Source organism: Suncus etruscus, chromosome 5, assembly GCF_024139225.1.
Source record: "Suncus etruscus isolate mSunEtr1 chromosome 5, mSunEtr1.pri.cur, whole genome shotgun sequence".
Lineage (NCBI taxonomy): Eukaryota > Metazoa > Chordata > Mammalia > Eulipotyphla > Soricidae > Suncus > Suncus etruscus.
The window spans coordinates 63,423,535-63,444,615 of NC_064852.1; the positions used below are offsets into that span (position 1 = coordinate 63,423,535).

Below are 21,081 nucleotides of genomic sequence, written 5' to 3' on the forward strand. Positions count from 1 at the left end.
AGTGAATATGATGCTAAGTTTAGGTGAATACTAAAGTGGTAATAGTTAAATATGATCATATGTGTAAAGGGCCTAATGCAATACTAATGCATGCTCAAGTGTTGACATTTTCTCAAGGTCTCTTCTGTTCATCCCTTTGTGGTACCTTCCTGTCTTCTTCACCGGACTTGAAACTACTATTATATTCCAGTCTTTCTGACATGCCTCCAAAGCTCACTTTCTATAAGACAAGTGTGATCCAAAGCCATCTTTGCTGACTATAAATAGGCCTCTGGAACCAGAGGGAGAACACAGCTCTTCTTAAAATTGAAGGTGTTTATGCTTGGGATAAAACTGAAGTCTATCTCGGCAAGAGGTGTGTTTATGTGTACAGGCAAAGAACATCACTGTGGCTCCTTGTGGCAAATCTAAATAAATCAGAGTGATCTGGGGAAAGGTAACTTGTGCCCATGGAAACAGTAGCATCAGACTAAGACAATCAGCCACAGAATCCATGCAATGCCATACCCCTCAAGGATTTAAACTTATTGAAAAGTAAATAAAATGTAGATTTTTTAATTGACTAATGTAATCACAACATTTGCCTGCTTAAGTCTTTCTGTTAGTTCTCAACTACCTCCATAGAAATTTTCCATAGAAAATTTCTGGCCCTTATATTATGATTTACAAAGCTGTTTACAGCCTATCTTGTGGCTTTACCTTCCTCTATTCTATTCAGAGCTTTACACTCCAATATGTTAATATTACTTTCTTCTGAAAAGTCAAAGCTCTCTAACCATACTTTTCCTTTATATATTTGTTCTGTCTCTTCCTTAAAGCTTTCCCCGCTTCTTTACTACAAAGTAAAAATTCCAGTTGAATCTTTTAAGACTCATGTCAACTTGTATTTTTTAAAAAACAAAAATCAAAGGGTCAGAGAGATAGTAAGATGTTTGTCTTGGGACTAAACAAAAGTACAGCAGGTAAAACACTCACCTTGCACACAGCTGGCCTGGCTTCAGTCAACAGCATTCCATATGGTTCCATAAGCAACATCGGGAATAATTTCTGAGCACAGAGCCAAAAGTAACTCTCAGCTAACTTCTTAGTGTGATAAAACAAAACAAAACAAACAAACAAACAGAAAAACAATTCCCCCCCTTGGATATGGTCTAGCCTATCTAATTCAATCACTGGCACCATATATGGACTCCTGAGCACTGTCAGGAGTGATTCCTGAGCACAGATTAAGGACTAACCCCTAAGTATTGCTAGATATGACCTACTCCACCCTCCCAAATAAATAAAATTTAAAGTGTGGGTCAGTAAGACCACTTAAGAGTTACTTCACATGCTAGAAGGGTTCAATCCCTAGCTCCACATAGTTCCCTAGGTATCTCTAGGAGTGATTCCAGACCACTGCAGTAGGAGTGGCCCCTAATTACCATTGGGTGTGGCCCCAAACTGTCCAACTCAAATAAAAATAATAATAAAAATTAATCCTACAAGGAATTAATGACCCTATTCTCAACACTTGGTTAGTAGTTTTTACTGCTATTTTATGTAATCATATATGTGCTGTTTATTTTGTTTGAGGCCAACACCTAGTGGTGCTCAGAGCTTATTCCTAGCTCTGTACTCAGGAAACCATCTGGTACTCAGAGAACCATATGGGGTGCCAGGAATCAAAGCCAGTAGTTAGGCTGTATGCACAGCAAACACCCTTCTTCCTGTATTATTGTTCAAACCACTACTATTATACTTAAATTACTTGCTCATATATTTTCCCAATTCATCAAAACAAAACACATGCCTTATTCTTTATTAACTCCCCAGAAATCCAGAATATTTGTGCAAAATTATGCTTAATGACTATAACAATGACTAAAATAAATAGAATTCCTATTTTATTTTATTTATTTATTTATTTTTGGTTTTTTGGGCCACACCCAGCAGTGCTCAGGGGTTATTCCTGGCTATCTGCTCAGAAATAGCTCCTGGCAGGCACGAGGGACCATATGGGACACCAGGATTCGAACCAACCACCTTGGGTCCTGGATAGGCTGCTTGCAAGGCAAACACTGCTGTGCTATCTCTCCGGCCCCAGAATTCCTATTTTAAAGAAGGCTCTAGTAAAGCTCTAAACAAAGCAAAGCATCTTTTAATTAAGTTAATCAGGCTTCCAAAGTGATTTTTCAAAAATTTTAAGTTTTCATGGGGCAGGAACAGTGGTACAAGTGGTAGGCGTTTTACTTGTATGCGGCTAACCTAGAACCCACCGATGCCCTGGAGACCCACATGGTCCCCCAAGCCAGGGGCAATTTCTGAACACATAGCCAGAAGTAACACCGGGTGTGGCCCAAAATCAAACAAAAAATTTTATTTTAAGTTTTCTTGACTTAGTTTATGTATACTTCACTGAAACTAATCTGAGGGTAATTTTAAGGATTCAAGGAGTAACTCTAGGGGTAGCCAATGTCCCTAAGAGTTATAATTTGATATGCTGGCTGAGAGGCCCTCTTGGGACCATGACTCTATAGTGCTTGGAGTCAGCATTATCAGAATTTATTGTTATTTATTTATATAGTTAATATTATTAATAAAATAAAAATCATAAATAAAAATAACCTGTTCTTATTTTCAATGTAAACTTTTTTCCAGAAGTACAAACATCTGGAGCCAGAGAGACAGTACAGTGAGAAGGGTGCTTGCTCTAAACAAAGCTGATATGAGCTTGATTCCTGGCAATCAAAATGGTCCCTCACACACTGCCAAGACTGACCCTACAATACTGTAATAAAGGCCAGAAATGTCACTCAATGGTAGAGTACAGGTGTTGGAGATGTGTTCAGCCCCTAAGCACTGTCAGGAGTGACCTTTGTTAAAAACCAAGAAAAACCCTCTTATTCTTTCTAGCAGTTAAAGACAGTTGGCCATTATTAAAGACAGCTGGCCATAATTAGAAATTATGAAAATAAATAAACATACGAAATAACCTCTGTTTTTCAGCCATACTTAGTGAAGCTCAGCAGTTACTCCTGGTTCGATGCTCAGGTAACTGTATGTGGTGGCAGGGATTGAACTGGAGTCAGCTGTGTGCAAAATAAGCACCTAACCCCCTATATTATCTTTCATCCCCTCAAAATCTCTTCTTAAAAATTGAGGTGCAAGTCACCAAAATAACCTTGAATTTCATAAGAAAAAAATAGTTACAACTAAAGAACAATTTTCTCCAATAAATATTTTTAAAACTTTCATTAAAATAATTCAAATGTTGGGGACTGGAGAGATAGTCCAGCAGGTACTTGCCTTACATGTGGACAACCTGGGTTCAATCCCCAGCATCCCATATGTTCCCCCTAAGCACCGCCAAGAATAATTCCTGAGTGCAAACCAGCCTGAGCATCATTGGGTGTGGTCCTCAAACCAAAAATTAATAATAATTCAAATATTAATAAATATTTTATAATGAGAGAGGGTAAAAATGAAACCAGCAGAAAAAAACCACCATAAACTTTAGCTCAAATAGCAGAGTCTGGGATTAATTTTGTAAATTTATTTGTCAATTTCAAAAACTCACAGGTGGAATAAAGAGCTTAATACAGGTATGCAAAAGGGAAGCCTGTGAGGTTTTCACCAGGATGAAATGGGATTAGCTTTGTAGTTTCTGTAATCTTCTTCACAGAAGAATGCAATTTCAGTTTCATTGGCTGAAAAAGAAAAAAAGAAAAGCAGAAAATGGGAAAAATTCTAATATAAACCTAGATTTTAAACAAGTATGGAAATCTCAATTACTTTGAATCAGTGCTTCAGATGCCTCAAATGAGAAAGATAAGTTACTTGTTTGGTTTCACATTTTTATCAACAAGAAATACAAGCTGGAGTTACACGAATCTAGAATTCAAATAAATTAAAGGTGATATGGAAATTATGAAAAACAAGAGCTAACACAAGATTGGGTTTTCAGGAAATCATAAAACTGCTCATTTATAGTCCCCATAACTATCTAAAAAAAAACGACAACCCGTTTTTTAATTTTTTTTTCATATTTGCTATTCAGTTACTGAAGGTAGACGAAAATCTCTTTTCCCCCCGAAATTAGCCTGTAGGTATAATAATTTAATACTTAGAGGATCAGTAGAATATTTTACAGATCACTTTACATTCTCCCTCATGACCCATCAAAATATGTGTCTGAAGAAGTTAATTTTTTGCCTGCTTATGATTAATTCATGAGGCTTCAACAATATGCAAAGTGAAAGACACAAATTGGCTTCTACTGCAATACCTTCAAATACCTCTAATTATTCACAGGGGATCCAGCATAGCTAAAGGACCCACAAAGGTTCATAGCAGTCACCATTCTTTCAACCTAGCAGGTCAAGGACTCTGTCTTCTAAAACAATATGTCAGCAACATTATTAATTCAGACTGGAGACAAATCTGATGGAAAACCTTCCAATTATTAAACATGCAATTCTTTAAGGTGTTGCGCCAACAAGTTCCACATACATTTTTTAAATTAAACCAGAAGTTAATACAGTCTGCTTAGCTTTTACAGAAAGAGCAAAAGGGCCTTCAGAATCCCGACAAAAAGACAGACAAGATTATTTGTAATGAATACTGAGCACTCAATTAACATATCCTCTTAAAAACAGACAAGTAAAACTCTTCAAGCCAAATAAATAGGATAAAGAAGGATGACAAGGATTACTACACTCTCTTTACAATTCTCATCTCATCACTGGAATTTATCACAAAAGAATGGAATTAAAGAGCTTACTGCGACATTTCATTACAACTGTTTTAGCTGGTATTAAAAGTATCAAATTAAATATTTCTCAATCCTAAATTACATTTGTTCATTACAGAAAACACAAAACTGGTGGAAGAAAATGAAATCAGCACTGTCCCAGGCTCTTATTCCAGCCCCACTGTAACTTCGAGATTAAATGAAGATGAATCTTGATGAAAATCAGCTTGTGAATTCTTGTCATAATGAACTAGAACACTGGGGATAGGGAGAGTGGGCAGATAATTCTCAGCAGAGGAACTGGGAGTCAATAAGAAGTTACAAACAAAAGCATCCTGGACAATTTCATGTATAGTTAAAGTTTACAAGAAAATAGCATATCCAAGAATGGGTTTGAGGCACCACACTGAGTATCTATAAAATGTTTTGTTTATTTAAAATAATCAAAGAAAGGTCTTCAAAAAAATGCAATATTCAAAGGTAAGAAATTTTAAAACCTGTCTTCTTAGAATTTAATTTTGAGAAAGAAGAAAGCCCTGAAGGCAGACCTATATAATTTGCAAATGATTCTAATCATCTTCCTAATGGATAATGAGAACAAAAGCACCCAGCTCTTAATAATCATAGAGCAAAGTTTTATCTTTATCTTTATCTTCGATGTGCTATTTACATACAGAACTTTACATAGTGCTTTGCCCACACAGCACTTCACTAAGTACAAGCTAACTGTAATTACAATCTTCACTTTAAGCAGTTGACATTTCTCTGTACCCCTTTAGAGAAACTAATACATTGTACAGCTCTTCAGGACAGTACTTACAGGTTCCGAATAAGCTGATATAAAAGACTGACAAAGCATTTTTGTCTTGACATTAGGTTCCCTTGGGCTTAACCAACTTATAGATGAATCCATTATTTATAAAAAGAATTTATGCCATCTCTCATAAAACAGCTCAAAATGAGATGATCTAAGGGCAAGATTTAATTCTTCCTTTCCTGATAAAAAGAAGGCATTTTCCCCCTAGAACAACAAATGGGTTACACTTGAATACTTCATGCTAATAAAAAAAATCTATTTTTGACATATGGGAAAAAACCCATAAATTAATAGTTATTTGGATAACTCAGAAGTACAATGTAAAATTTATTTTAAGCTTTAGTATCATGATTCCCCAAATAGAAATAAAATGTTTTTTTTTTAACTATGACACTCTGTTGAAAATGTTTGAGAACAATTTCATATACTAATTCTGAAAATTTACTGGTCAATTAAAGTAGAAATAAATTACAAAAGATATTCAAGAATCTCTATCATAATCACCCTTTCTACTATTATCTCACAGTCTTGCTTCCCAAATTCTACTTAAAATGGCTCCAGAAGAACCCTCAGGAAGTCTGCTGTGCCAGTCCCCCAGGGCACCTGGTTTTAAATTAAATGTGCTGCGGGCGGCGGTGCACGAGGATACAGAGTGCCTTGGCATGTGAATCCGAAATGAATGTGCAATCTAAAATCCAATAAATATACCAGTTCATCCCTTCGTCTCACTATCAAATGAAATCAAGTAAGAGCCCTCTAAGTACATCTGTGAACCATTGTAATGCTGACTTTCAAGTTGGAAGTAATGAATACAAGTCGAGACATTAAACTTTGGGAGGGGCCGGGCAGTGGCGCTCGAGGTAAGGTGCCTGCCTTACCTGCGCTAGCCTAGGAGACGGACCGCGGTTCGATCCCCCGGCGTCCCATATGGTCCCCCAAGCCAGGAGCAACTTCTGAGCGCATAGCCAGGAGTAACCCCTGAGCGTCACCGGGTGTGGCCCAAAAACCAAAAAAAAAAAAAACTTTGGGATATGACATTAATAATTTTATGTTTCCAGATGCACACTATTTAAGATAAATAGGGACTCTAAATGACAGAAGCCAAGTAAAACCAATGTTAAATATAAAGTCTCCAGAAATATTAAATGCAAGGTCCTGACCTCCTTCAACTGCCTTAACTGCAATCGACTCACAAGGATTTGTTGCCCTTTCTAAGTCCCTAGCCTCAAAATGCCTGGGCATCAAAGCAGTACAAAGCACAGCAACAGTTGCCTGAGAAGAGAGCAAACATGTGCATGGACTTTGTGGCACAAAGAACTTAATGAGCAGAACAGACTGCGGTGTGGTAATTGCAGGCATTAACCATACTGTTGAGATCTAAAGGATCAAGTTCCACCATCTCTCCTGTTTCAGAATGCATTTTGCAAATTTCACAAAACCTAATCTACAAACCATTCAAAACCATGTTCCCTGCCGAGTTCTATTTCTATTTCTCAATTTTCAGGAAAGGAGGGTGATAATCCAGACAAATCCCTAGTTACTGTGCATTTAATTTGCAATTAATTTCAAATATCTGTTTTTTAGATTAACTGGCAGGAAGATTTTACTCTACCATATGAAGAAAAGGGAGGTAGAGGTAAAGGAAATGTGTCCTTTGATAAGGCTGGACACACCTGAAGTTGCCACCATGGGAAGGGGAGGGTAAAAAAGGAGGAATCACCTCCACGCATTCTCCTCCGAGCTCTGAATGCCACATTCCCTAGGTCCCGATATCTGCTTCACTGATCCTGATGAATGCAGACTGAGGCTGTTAAGATATTAGTCTTCAGGACCGGTCCTTAAGAAAAATGCCTATCACCTACCTAGGATGCTACAACTCCCCCTTAAAGGATCAGAAAGGGTCCTAAACTACAAGGAAAGAAATCAAACAGGCTTCTAATAAAGAAGAGATCAGAGGACATCACCATATCAGCTGTGCAACACTAGCCAGAGATGGGACTCAGGATGTAGGCAGGGGACAAAAGTGACAGGCAGAACAGAATAGAAACAAACCACAAGAGATCTTTAAAGCTAGGTTGGACCCAAATTCTTCCTAGAGATTGGCAAGGATGGCTTGCTTGAAAATATTTACAGCTTTCAAAGATTTATCCTTCCACACTTTCTTTCTTAAACCAGGGGAAGATTCAAAAGATAAGAGCCACAGAATGTAGCAAAACCAAAGAGAGAAACTAATACTTGCCTCCCCCAAATACTTACATGCTAATGTATTATTGAAGGGAATTTATCCATAAAACTACAACTGTTAATGACAAGATAAAATTGTGTTCTAAATAACAACTCTCGCTAAAGCTTTCTTCTTCCTTGGACAATGCAAACCTTTTCACTTATGTATTTTAGCACTAAGTCCACAGCAATAACTTCCCCAGCTGTCAGGCATAGAATATACAATTGGGATCTGCAATGCAGATAAAAGGCCAGGGTAGGGACTGGGGAGTTTCTGCGGAAGAAATAGAAATCTTCAAACAAGTTTGTTACCCTAGTTTCTCCTGCACAGCCTTTCTTTGCCTTTCATGAATCTTGTAGAAAAGTCATAATGATAAATTTGTTACATTGGCATTATTCCCATGGCAACTGGCCGTGATAGCCGAGGCACAGCTCTATAGCAAGATCAAGTGGTAAAAAGGGAACGTGAGGACTTAGAATTTTTCTCTTAAACCTCTTAAAACCCTAACCTGCGCCAAGGCAGAAGAAATTCCCTAGAAAAATCACACGCTTCAAGTGTCATTTTCACAACTTGACTTCCACTTAGGATTTTTTGTTGCTCTCGGCACCATCACCCCCTTTGCCCACAGACCCAGGGCTTTTCTGCAGTGCACAGCAACACTGCTCCAGAAAACAAGAGGACGGTGCAGCAGAGAACAAGCATCCCCATCATCCATGCACCCTCCCCTGTAGCCACCCACAAATAACTGAAGGTATATCAGGAGTTACTCTTGCCTCTGCACTCAGGAATTCAGTTTGTGGCTTCAAACTGTTCCTCATAAGTGAAGAAGACTGGAAAGGATCTGATTCTGATTAACAAGCAAGAATGATACCAAGGAATTTGGCTCCAATCTTTATATAAGTCTGAAATTAATCACAAAGGACAACTCTATAAATTAATTGATTAACTTCAAGACATTTGTCAACTCCCCTCTCCAAAACTGATTTCCAAATAATAATTTTGGAGGAAAGGGAGCCACACCCAGCAGTGCTCAGGGGTTATTCCTGGCTCTGTGCTCAGCAATCACTCCTGGCAGGCTCAGGGGACCAGATGGGATGCCAGAGATCTAATCTGGTTGACTGTGTGCAAGGCAAATGTCCTACCCACTGTGTTATTTCTTTGTCCCCCAAATAAAAAATGTTGACAGTCTTTAAATGCACTGTTTCATATACTTATATACCTTCTTTGATTCAACTTTTATGCTCTTTTAAAATAGACTTGTTCCTACATTGTTTTATTGAAAACAACAGAGATTCAGAGACTCTAAATAGGCTACAAAAGGTCATACAGGAAGTAAAGTACAGAGTCTTCATTTAAACAGATTTTTTCCTATTTTAGGACCTAAGTCTTTAAAATCAGTTTCTTTTTTTTTTTTTTTTTTTTTTTTTTTTGGTTTTTGGGCCACACCCATTTGACGCTCAGGGGTTACCTGGCTATGTGCCAGAAATCGCCCCTGGCTTGGGGGGACCATATGGGACGCCGGGGGATCGAACCGCGGTCCTTCCTTGGCTAGCGCTTGCAAGGCAGACACTTTACCTCCAGCGCCACCTACCCGGCCCCTAAAATCAGTTTCTTAATTTACCAGTTATATACTTGAACTGTAGCAAAAAAAATTGTTATTTATTTATTAGGGGGGGGGCACATCTGGTGATACTCAGGGATTACTCCACACTAAGGAATTACTGCTGGCAGTGCTCAGGGCCATATGGAATGCCAGGGCTTAAACCCATGTTATTTGTGTATAAGGCAAGTGCCCTACTTATATACTATCTGTACAGCTCCTATAGCACAAATTTTAAAATATGAGAAGAAAGCAGTGGGAAGAAATGGGAAGAAATCAGTTTCTAGAGCAGGTAGAGTATTTGCCTTGCATGTAGCCAACTGGGGTTTGTTCTCTGGCATCCCATATGGTCCCCTGAGCACTGCCAGGAGAGATTCCTGAGTACAAAGCCAGGAGTAACACCTAAGAATCACTGGATATACCTAACTCAAAAACAAAATCAGTGCCAACACCCAGATTAAACACTTAAAAGTTTTGGTATATGTTCTTTCCTCTATATACTTAGTGGTATGTATATAAAGAGAAACTTTAAAACAATGATAAATCATACAGCATATCTTATTTCCAATCATTGGGTAAAATTACACACTGGAAAATCAGAGAGAACCTTACTATCCCTTGAAAGAACATCAAACCCACAGAAGTTGGATAGCAGAGAACACATGTACCTGTGGGTATGGTAACAGATAAGACAGAGAGTTATATGGGTCAGAGACCCATAGAAAGTTAGGGACAAACATTCAGTAGGACAACAGAGCCCATGTTCAGCACCCCTCTTTAAGATCATCCAGCAGGGTCATCTAGATGGAGCATAGCAGAATCAGACTGTGAAAGCCACGCACTTTGACACCTTCTACAAGTGAACCACCAACCAGCCTGGCATATTAAATAACAGATAGACTCTATTTTCATGTACATTCCTCTCTATACTAATAAGTGAAGTATTTTCATCTATCAGAAGAGTTTCTTGTTTCTTTTTTTTTATGTTAGTGATGAGTTCTTTAGAAAGTCAAGCTAGTCGTGGATCGAACACTCCTAAAATTCATTTGGAACAATAAACACCCACAAATAGCTAAAGCAACCCTTAGGAAAAAGAAGAGGGGAGTCATCACTTTCCCCAACTTTAAATTGTATTACAAAGCAACAGTCATTAAAACAGCATGGTTTTAGAATAAAGACAGACCCTCAGATCAATGGAATAGACTTGGATATTCAGAGAATTTTACCAGACATACAATCAATCAATCTTTGATAAAGGGGCAAGAAATGCAAAATGAAGCAAGGAAAGCCTCTTCAACAGGTGGCGTTGGGACAACCTTTCAGCCACATGCAAAAAAGCAAACTCAAACCTCCATCTAACACCATGCATAAAGGTCAAGTTCAAATGGATTAAAGACCTTGATATAAGATTCAAAACCATAAGGTATATAGAAGAACACATAGAGAAAACATTCCATGACATTGCAACAAAGGCATCTTCAAGGAGGAAACATCACCATTCAAACAAGTGAAAGCTGAGATAAACAAATGGGACTATATTAAGCTGAGAGGATTCTGCACCTCAAAGGAAATAATAACTAGAACACAAAGACCACCACAGAATGGGAGAAACTATTCACCCAATACCCATCAGATAAGGGGCTAATATCTAAGATATGCAAGGTACTAACAGAACTTAACAAGAAAAAAAAATCTAATCCTATCAAAAATATGGGGAGAAGAAATGAACAGACAATTCCTCAAAGAAGAAATATAAATGGCCAAAGGCACATAAAAATGCTCCACATCACTAATCATCACAGAGATGCAAATAAAAATAACAACCATCTCATGCCACAGAGACTGGCACACACCACAAAGAACAATCAATGCTGGCGAAGATGTGGGGAGAAAGGACTTATCAATCACTCCAGGTGGGAATGCTGTCTAGAATAGCCTTTATGGAAAATAATATGGAGATTCCTCAAAAAAAACTGGAAATTAAGTTCCCATATGATCTAGCTATACCACACCTAGGGATATACCTAACCTAGCAATACAAAAACACAATACAAAAATGCCTTCTGCACACCTATGTTATTGCAGCTCCATTTACAATAGCTAGAATCTTGAAACAACCCAGGTACCCAGCAATAGATGAGTAGCTAAAGAAACTGTGGTACATATACACAATGGAATACTCTGCAGCTATCATGAAAAATGAAGTCATGAAATTTTCCTATACATGGAGGGACACGGAAACTATTATGCTGAGTGAAATAAGTCAGAGGAAGAGAGACAGACACAAAATAGTCTCACTCCTCTGCGGGACTTAAGAAAAATAAAAGACATTATTGTAATAATAATGGAAGACGATAAAGATTAGGGCTAGAAGGACCGGCCACAATATGAAACTTCCTTACCACAAAGTGTGATGAGTGCAGTTAGACAAATAACTACACTAGCAACTATCATGACAATGGTAGTGAGTAAGAGAAATAGAATGCCTGTCTCAAATACAAGCAGGGGTTAGGGAAGGAGGGAGATGGGGGACTCTGGTGGTGGGAATGTTGCAGTGGTGAAGGGGTGTGTTCTTTTTTATAACTAAAACCCAACTACAAACATGTTTATAATGGTGCTTAAAGATATATAAAAAATAATAAAATAAAGCCAGGCTAGTAACCATGTCTGTCATATGTGCTCAAACTATTTTTTCACAATTCATTGTTCCTCACTTAAACTATTTGTCTTTGTTAGTTTTTAGAGGGGTAAACTGATCACTTCTCCCTGCTTTATTTATGACTGCTGCCTTTTTTTTTTTTTTTTTTTTTTTGGTTTTTTGGGCCACACCCGTTTGACGCTCAGGGGTTACTCCTGGCTATGGCTCAGAAATAGCCCCTGGCTTGGGGGGACATATGGGACGCCGGGGGATCGAACCACGGTCCGTTCCTTGGCTAGCGCTTGTAAGGCAGACACCTTACCTCTAGCGCCACCTTCCCGGCCCCATATGACTGCTGCCTTTAAGGTCACTTTTCAAGATCACAATATTACAGAGACACAGTTAGCTTTTTAACATGATCACAATATAACCTTTAATTTAGCTAGAACTGACTTTGAAATAAAGACTGAGATAGGATTTGAGTTCTTAATATGAAAGTGTCAGCAATGGGCCAGACGTTATTTTCTGACTAACACACTCTACATTTGTTTGAATACACTTTTATTCAATAGTAAAATCTTACTTTTTCTATTTAGCTTATTTTGGGATTTTCCAATATTTTCTATAGAGCTGCCTGTCAATTCTTAGGTCAATAGGTAATCAGATAGATTCATTATAACTAAGTCTTAAAAACCAGCAAGGCTACCTTCTTGGTGCCATGTGCTAAAAGAATATGACTTTTAATTAACTAAATCCCAAATGTAAAAAGTTTTCAAACAAAAACAATTCATCAGCTTAGGTACTCATAGTATGGAAAGACACTAAATCTGGCAAATAGTATAGCTATAAAAACATGTCTGAAATTTCACTTATTCTATTTAAACTAGAAATGTTGTCAGAACCTCATACTAGCTATGTGTATAATTCAAAATTGAATGCCTGATCTACAAGATGAAAATAACACAATAGAACACCCATCATAAAAATGTCAAACTTCGGGCCCGGAGAGATAGCACAGTGGCGATTGCCTTGCAAGCAGCCGATCCAGGACCAAAGGTGGTTGGTTCGAATCCCGGTGTCCCATATGGTCCCCTGTGCCTGCCAGGAGCTATTTCTGAGCAGACAGCCAGGATTAACTCCTGAGCATCGGCCGGGTGTGACCCAAAAACCAAAAAAAAAAAAAAAAAAAAAGTCAAACTTCCTCACTTAGGTTTTCCTTTCCCAGTACACATAAATAGTGACCAAGTAACTGTGATTCCTGCTGTTTCATTAGTCACAGACCACAAAGGACAGTCAGGGACAATACCGTCAACTGCTCTCATACCTCTCAAGAGCTCCCCTTATATTGCCAGATCATCTTTCGGTGTAGCTATCAGCAGAATTAGAGTGACATCTAATGGTCAGAAAACAAGTCACACAGCATTCTCTTTAAAACAGAGCTACACGCATATTCCAGGTGAAAGGGCTAAAGTGGGCAATTTTTCATCGAGACACACTAAGCTCCTACTTAAAATTCCATGACTAGGCCAGCTCCAAATGATCAGGATGACGATGGGAAACCACGCTGCATGTTAGACAAACAACATCTCACTTCATTATTCCACATTAGTTCTCCCAGGCCCGTTTCTCTAGAACCATCAGTTCAAATGCTGCTGATAATAGTAAGGAGGTTATTAGGGAAGTAATAACCTGTCAATCACTTAAAATAACCCTCAGCAGAATTCTGAGCATATCTTCTGCAAAAGAACTATTTGCATTCTGCACATTTGGAGAGCAGATATCTGCTGCCCTCAGTTGAATGATCTGAATGTACATCATTCTCATCTTCCTTCTCTGAATAATTATCAGGTAATGTCGAGTGCCTGGGGCAGCACTGGGTTTGTGGGAAGCTCTCCCAGCAGCCTCAGCCAGTCAGCCCCAGTGGGCCAAGAGACTCAGAGCTTCCCCAGCAGTGCTCAGCTTTCTTGCTCACCGATTCCAGCAGCTTTTAGGGTGCTATCTTCTTTTAACAGTAGTTTGTCATCATCCTCCAAACTCAATACAAGTTCATTCGTCTAGAAAGCAAGAAAATCTGCATATTATCCAGTTTTGTAAATTGTTTTGAGGGGGGAACATGTGTACATGGTAAGTATCTAAGACACATGTAAGGAAGACAAGAAAGTGTTCCACCAACTGCTGAGCTCCAACCCTGGCCTTCAACTCTTCCCTGTGTTTCACATTTAGGAAGGTTTTTCTGAGACACACAACCCCCAGCCTCTGCTAACTCCATAGATCCCAGAGTTCCTACATCATGACACCTCCGAATCCCTCAATAGTCCAATAGGAGCACACAAAATTAGGTGGGGAAATAGCATAAGAGCCAATTAAGCCCAATAGGCAAAAATCAATAACAAAGAACGCTCAGCTGACAGCATACAGTAAATCTACAGACAACTGACTTTATAATATCACTGTGAGGTATAACAATTTTCACAAAAATTTTGACACATTTTTCGATAATTCTATTACCATTTAGTCATAACAAGAAATATAAAATAGGTGCCAGTGAGGTGGTGCTAGAGGTAAGGTGTCTGCCTTGCAAGCACTAGCCAAGGAAGGGCCGAGGTTCAATCCCCCTGGCATCCCATATCGTCCCCCCAAGCCAGGGGCAATTTCTGAGCGTTTAGCCAGGAGTAACCCCTGAGCATCAAACAGGTGTGCCCCCTCCAAAAAAAAAAAAAAGAAATATAAAATAAATTATTTTGTGCCTGCCAAGAGGGGCAGGCTCAGGGGTGAATGGGCCACTAGGGAAAATGTTACCCTGGTGGTGGGAATGATGTTGGAACATTGAATGCCAGAAACAACTGCATTATGAGCAGCTATGTAAACCATAGTGTTTAAATTTTTTTAATTATTTTTTGTTTAATTAAAAATAAGAAGTTTCTCTGAGACAAGCCACAGTTCCTTCAAGTTAGTGTTCTAATCTAAGTCACATACTATCCTATCAGCCTAAGGGGAGAAGTTGTTAGAGAACAAGCACTGCTGATTCAATGCCCTCTATTACCCTGAGGAGCTAGTACTGAACATTCAGGCTTCCTCCTGTCTAACTGCATGTTCTTAGACCAACTGTACAACCTCAGCTGAAGTTTCCCCTGTTCTAGCAAAGGGGAACATGAGGACACCTTTTCTATTGCTGTGAGGATACCGGAAGAGGAAGCACCTTAAATCACCAACACAGTTAGTAGGGGTTTTTTGGGGGGGAGGGGTGTCTCCTCATGATTGTCTTACCTCCTCCTCATAGAAATACAGCAGGAATCTCAGGTGGAGGGACAGACCCAGACAAGTTCAAGTTCTGGCTCATATGACCTTTTTCTTTTTTTTTTTTACCAGCCCCTCCCCCCAAAAAATAGGAAGGAAGGAAGGAAGGAAGGAAGGAAGGAAGGAAGGAAGGAAGGAAGGAAGGAAGGAAGGAAGGAAGGAAGGAAGGAAGGAAGGAAGGAAGGAAGGAAGGAGGGAAGGAAGGAGGGAAGAAAGGAAGGAAGGAAGGAGGGAAGGAAGGAAGGAGGGAAGGAAGGAAGGAAGGAAGGAAGGAAGGAAGGAAGGAAGGAAGGAAGGAAGGAAGGCTCATATGATTTTTTTAATTTAACTAAAATAATTAGAGCCATATATGCTGTGAGGCTCAAGCCCAGGGCTTCTACACAAAAAGCTTATGCTCTACTATCACAGTCACATCCCTGGCCTCCAGTCTGATTTCAGAGAGTAGTAAGCTTATCTCAAATAGCCTATGTCTACATAACAAAAAAAAAAAAACTGTCCTTACTGGTAAATACAACAGGCCCATTGCAGATTAACAAGAACATCTCTGGAGGACTTCAGGTGGGGAAAGCTGAGTTTGTTCTCTGATGTTATTTATATATTTAACTAAATAAATTTAACAACATAAATTTCAGAAGAAATTGTGAGTAACTATCCTCAAATATCACATAGAGGTGATCATTAGTTGGGCACACAGCTACATACAACACTTGAGCCACATGTTGTCTATCTTTAGATCATGGCTAGAAGCTGAAGAGATAGTATGGAGGTTAAAGTACTTGCCTTTCATGGCAACCAGACCCAGTTTGATCTCTGACACTGTATATGTTCACCCAAAAGTATCTCTCCAGCCCCAGAAAGCCTTTTTGCTTTGTTTTGTTTGTTTTGTTTTGGCTTACTCCTGGCTGGCTCAGGGAATGACTTGGGGTACTGGGATTGAAGTTAGATCAGCCACATGCAAGGTAAATGGCCTACCACTGTATGTTTCTCCAACTCCCCAGAAAACTTTTTAATTATGGTGTTAGAAAGGAATAAAGTTCTGTGAGTGGTTAAAGAAAGTCTCTAGGGCCCGGAGAGATAGCACAGTGGCGTTTGCCTTGCAAGCAGCCGATTCAGCACCAAAGGTGGTTGGTTCGAATCCCGGTGTCCCATATGGCCCCCCGTGCCTGCCAGGAGCTATTTCTGAGCAGACAGCCGGGAGTAACCCTTGAGCACCGCCGGGTGTGGCCCAAAAACCAAAAAAAAAAAAAAAAAAAAAAAAAAGAAAGAAAGAAAGTCTCTAAAGAGAGAAACTGGGAAAAAGGAGAACACATCTTTTGTGGACAAATTCATTAAGATACAAGAGTTCAAAAAAGAAAATAAAAACAAAAAAATAATGAAGAAAAAAAAGATACAAGTTCTTTAGGCATCTAGGAAAGAGATTAAAACTACAGCTGAGTAGAAAAACTGACAAGCTTTGTCCATGGTGCTTCCAGGACAGAATGCAGATGGGGAAATAACTGGCTAGTGGGATAAATAAAAAAGAAGGGCAAGTGGATACATTGTTCTGAGATTTTGCTACTATATTTGTAAAAAACATAAGGACTCCTTTCCCTGTAAAAGTTGTCTCTTTAAATGTGGACTCATATCTAGGACATATAGTCTATATTTAACTAAAATTTTGATGGGTTAGATAAAAGCATATATAAAGTCAAATTTCAAAAATAATAAGTGACTTAACTTGAGAATAATTATTTAAATAAGTACATTGCTCAAGGGCTGGGGGGGGAAGTTAGGATCAAGTCACTTGCCTTGCCTGTGGCCGATCCTATCCATACCCAGTACTATACATATACATGATGGATGCACTAAGCACCACCAGGGGTCACACTTAACAAAGAATCTACTACTAGGATGATTAAACTAGGTTGTTTAATGAAAAAGATTACAGCAGATGATCTATGTTATTATAATGGAAGTATATATCTTTTTGCACTAAGACAAGCAACAGTGATTACTTGTTGTGTCATACTGTATTTACCATATAGATGAAACATACCTTTGATTTATGTGCTTGATGAATAATCTTCAGTTTATCTGAAAAAAATAAACAAGGTGTCTTTTTAAAACTATTTTAAAACTATTTCTCTTTTGTTGTTGTTTTGTTTTGTTTGTTTTGGGGGGGCACATCCGTTTGATGCCCAGGGGTTACTCCTGGCAATGTGCTCAGAAATCACCCCTGGCTTGGAGGGCCATATGGGACACTGGGGATTGAACCATGGTCTGTCCAAGGCTAGCGTTTGCAAGGCAGACATCTTACCTCTAGCGCCACTTCTCCAGCCCCTTAAAACAATTTCTAATGTTTTAAGTGAGATGAGGGAATGTCAATAAAACATCAAATATAAGGTTTATTCTTTATAACCAGGCTTATTTAAAAATCTAGTATCCATTATGGCAAGGGAAAAGATTCGAAGTGCTGGAAAGATGCTTTGCACAGGAGTCCCAGATTTGATTCCCAACACAAAATATCAGGAGCTCCCTGCTCACTGCAACCCCAATCCAATGCACAGAAACAAAAAACTTCAAGACATTACTGAATAAAGATATTATAAAACCTTATCTGTAACATAACTAGGGGAGCATTCACCTTCCCCCACCCCCAATATAACACTGGTTCCACCATGTAACTGTCCTTAAGCTTTCAGAAAACTCAGGCTAGGAGGAAAGTAAATGAGGTGATGGTCTAGAAAACCATGGAAGCTGCTGGTGGACAAGAGAGAGGAAAGAGGGGGGGGAGACAGACAGGCAGACAGACTGACTGACTGACTGCCATAGAGATAGACAGAGAGAGGGAGAGGGAGGGAAGGAGGGAAGGGGGAGAGTGAGACTGAGAGAGAGAGAGAGAGAGAGAGAGAGAGAGAGAGAGAGAGAGAGAGAGCTACAACAAAGAAAATTAATCACCAGATCAAATAGGACTCATGAGGGCCCATTTTCCAAAATCAGAAGCCAAAGTCATAGAGAGGCATGAAGGCAGGTCTTTCCAGAGTTCCGGTGCCTTTCCCTTACTCACAACTAATGTCTACAATAAAGCCTTTAGCATGTCCCCTCTTTAAATTCTTTAGGTCTGAAAAAAAGGAGCTCACCTTTGAATTTTCACCTTTGAGATGGGGGCTCCCCCATCAAATTACACAAATGTGTACATATGCCCTAATCTGATGTCACAGGTTTTTGGCCACATTTGGCAGTGCTCAGGGCTTACTCCTGGTTCTGCTTACTCAGGGATCTCTCTCTTGGGGACCATATAGTATACTGGAGATAGTACCTAGATCAGCAATGTGCCAGGAAACTGCCCTCTCTGCCATATTCCTTCCAGCCCTCAATTAGGCAGGACAGAAGTCAAGTGAATAGCATCATAGTCTCTAGTTTTTGGACTTATAAAGGCCAAGACTGTCAAATAACATGACAAATGTTTGTTTTAAATTGAGTTATATATTACTCAAAGCAGGTTTCAAAAATCCCACTGGTTTCTCCAACTAGATTCATTGGCAAGAGGTCAAAGGCTCCTATGGCCAAATTACAACCACTGTTAAAAATAGGAGACCCGGGGCCGGGCGGTGGCGCTAAAGGTAAGGTGCCTGCCTTACCTGCGCTAGCCTAGGACGGACCGCGGTTCGATCCCCCGGTGTCCCATATGGTCCCCCAAGCCAGGAGCGACTTCTGAGCGCATAGCCAGGAGTAACCCCTGAGCGTCACCGGGTGTGGCCCAAAAACCAAAAAAATAAAATAAAATAAAATAGGAGACCCAAGAGATAGTACAGTGGGCAAAGCATTTGTGTTGAAAGCACTGGACCCTGGTTCAATGCCCAGAGACACTATATGGTTCTCGGAACCCTGCTAAGAGTGATCCCTGAGGTAGTGACAGTAGTAAGCCCTGAGCACCACTAGATGTGCCCCCCCCCCCAAAAAAAAACAATTCATCTGGGTAAATCTGAGATCTAATTGACTTTATTAAATAATCTGTGAATCCTGAAACATCTAAGTTGTAATAAAAAGATACGCCAAGGAGCCATATACCAAATGGAGATTTGTACACATGGGATGAGGATGGGACAAAATTATTTTAGTGTAGTTATTTCCCTAACAGCATTCACCACTCTGTAGTGAGCTTCACTAGCAACTAGCATGACAATGTTAAAGAATGAGAGAAGTAGGGGCCAGTGAGATAGCACAGTGGTAAGGCATTTGCCTTAGATGCAGAAGGACAGTGTTTCAAATCCCGGCACCCCATATGGTCTCCCGAGCCTGCCAAGAGCGATTTCTGAGCACAGAGCCAGGAGTAACCCCTGAGCACTGCTGGGTGTGACCCAAAAACCAAAAAAAAATAAATAAATAAAAAAAGAAAGAAAGAAAAGAAAAAAAAAGAATGAGAGAAGTAGAATGCCTGTCTCAAAGACAGGATGGGGTTGGGCAGGGGGAGGGGCGGGCACTGGTGGTGGGAATGTTGCACTGGTGAAGGGAGGGTGTGAAACCCAACTACAATTATGCTTGTAATCATGGTACTTAAATAAAGATTTTACATATTAAAAAAAAAGATTATTTTAGGTCCTGAATGTTTACCTTCCCTTGGAAAAGACAGATTGATTTTATCTGGAAGATTACCTCACAAGTAATGAGCAGGAAATTCCATACTAATTGGTTTAGAATGCCACTTCTGAGCCTGAGAGATGGTACCGCTGAAAAAATTGCTACAAGCAGCTGACACAGGTTAGATCCTCAGCATCTACCTCCCCACCATGTATGGTAAACCAACACCATCAAGTGATCCTTGAGCACAGAGTTAAGAGTAAACCCAGAACCTTGCCAGGTGAGACCCCAAAACTAAATAAATAAGGCAAAAGGAATTGAAACTGCAATAAAGTTGTATGTGGAGTCTGGGTTTGATTTGCTTAGAATAAATGACTCCATTTGGGGCCTTCAGTCTCCTTTTTAACTCTACTCTGAGTTCAAAAACTATGAAGGTTCACTGATAACCTATGAACAGGTTGCATATATCCAGACAACAGCCACATCTCTGGCAAGAGAGTCACAAGATCATGCCATATGCTTTAATTAATAATCTCTTCTAAACACATTTTTCTTTTTGGTTTTTGGTTTTTGGGTCACACACGGCAGTGCTCAGAGGTTACTCCTGGCCCCATGCTCAGAAATCGCTCCTGGCAAGCTCGGGGGACCATATGGGATGCCAGGATTCGAACCACCAACCTTCTCCATGCTATCTCTCCGGCCCCTTTCTTTTCATCTTAGTCAGACTATGCTATAATTTCCCAGTTAGGAATTTCTCTACATTGAGTAAAATTCTAACTTTGTCACTATCAACTTCTTTTTGTGGGGGAGGAAGAGGGTAACACCAGTGTTTCTCCTGGCTCTGCATTCAGAAATCAACTCTGACAATGCTCAGGGGAGCATATGGATTCCCTGATCTGTCGCATGTAAGGCAAGCACCCTACCAACTGTATTATCTCTCCAGCCCCCATTATCAACTTTTAATGATGTAATCAACAACATTAAACAACATTAACAACATAACAATAATTTTTTGTTTGTTTGGTTTTTTTGGGCCACACCCCAGTGATGCTTAGGAGCTACTGTTCACTATACACTCAGAAATCACCCCTGGCTTGGTGGACCATATGGGATGCCAGGGGATTAAACCATCCATCCTAGTCCATCCTAGGTTAGAGCTTCAAGGCAGATGCCTTACCACTAGCACCACTGCTCCAGCTTCTATATCAATAAA

At 39.6% G+C, this 21,081-nt stretch overlaps 1 protein-coding gene across 1 annotated transcript in view; it reads right to left on the reverse strand.

Moving 5' to 3' along the window:
- Positions 1-3,513: 3,513 nt before the first annotated feature.
- The window catches only part of C5H2orf76 (chromosome 5 C2orf76 homolog), a 34,990-nt gene continuing 17,422 nt past the window's right edge, over positions 3,514-21,081 (reverse strand). The window contains exons 4-6 of the mRNA XM_049773164.1: positions 17,344-17,381; positions 13,984-14,065; positions 3,514-3,689 (exon numbers count right to left, since the gene is read on the reverse strand). Coding sequence (XP_049629121.1) covers positions 3,613-3,689; positions 13,984-14,065; positions 17,344-17,381 — 197 coding nt within the window. The 3' untranslated portion in view covers positions 3,514-3,612. The remainder of the gene's footprint in view (positions 3,690-13,983; positions 14,066-17,343; positions 17,382-21,081) is intronic.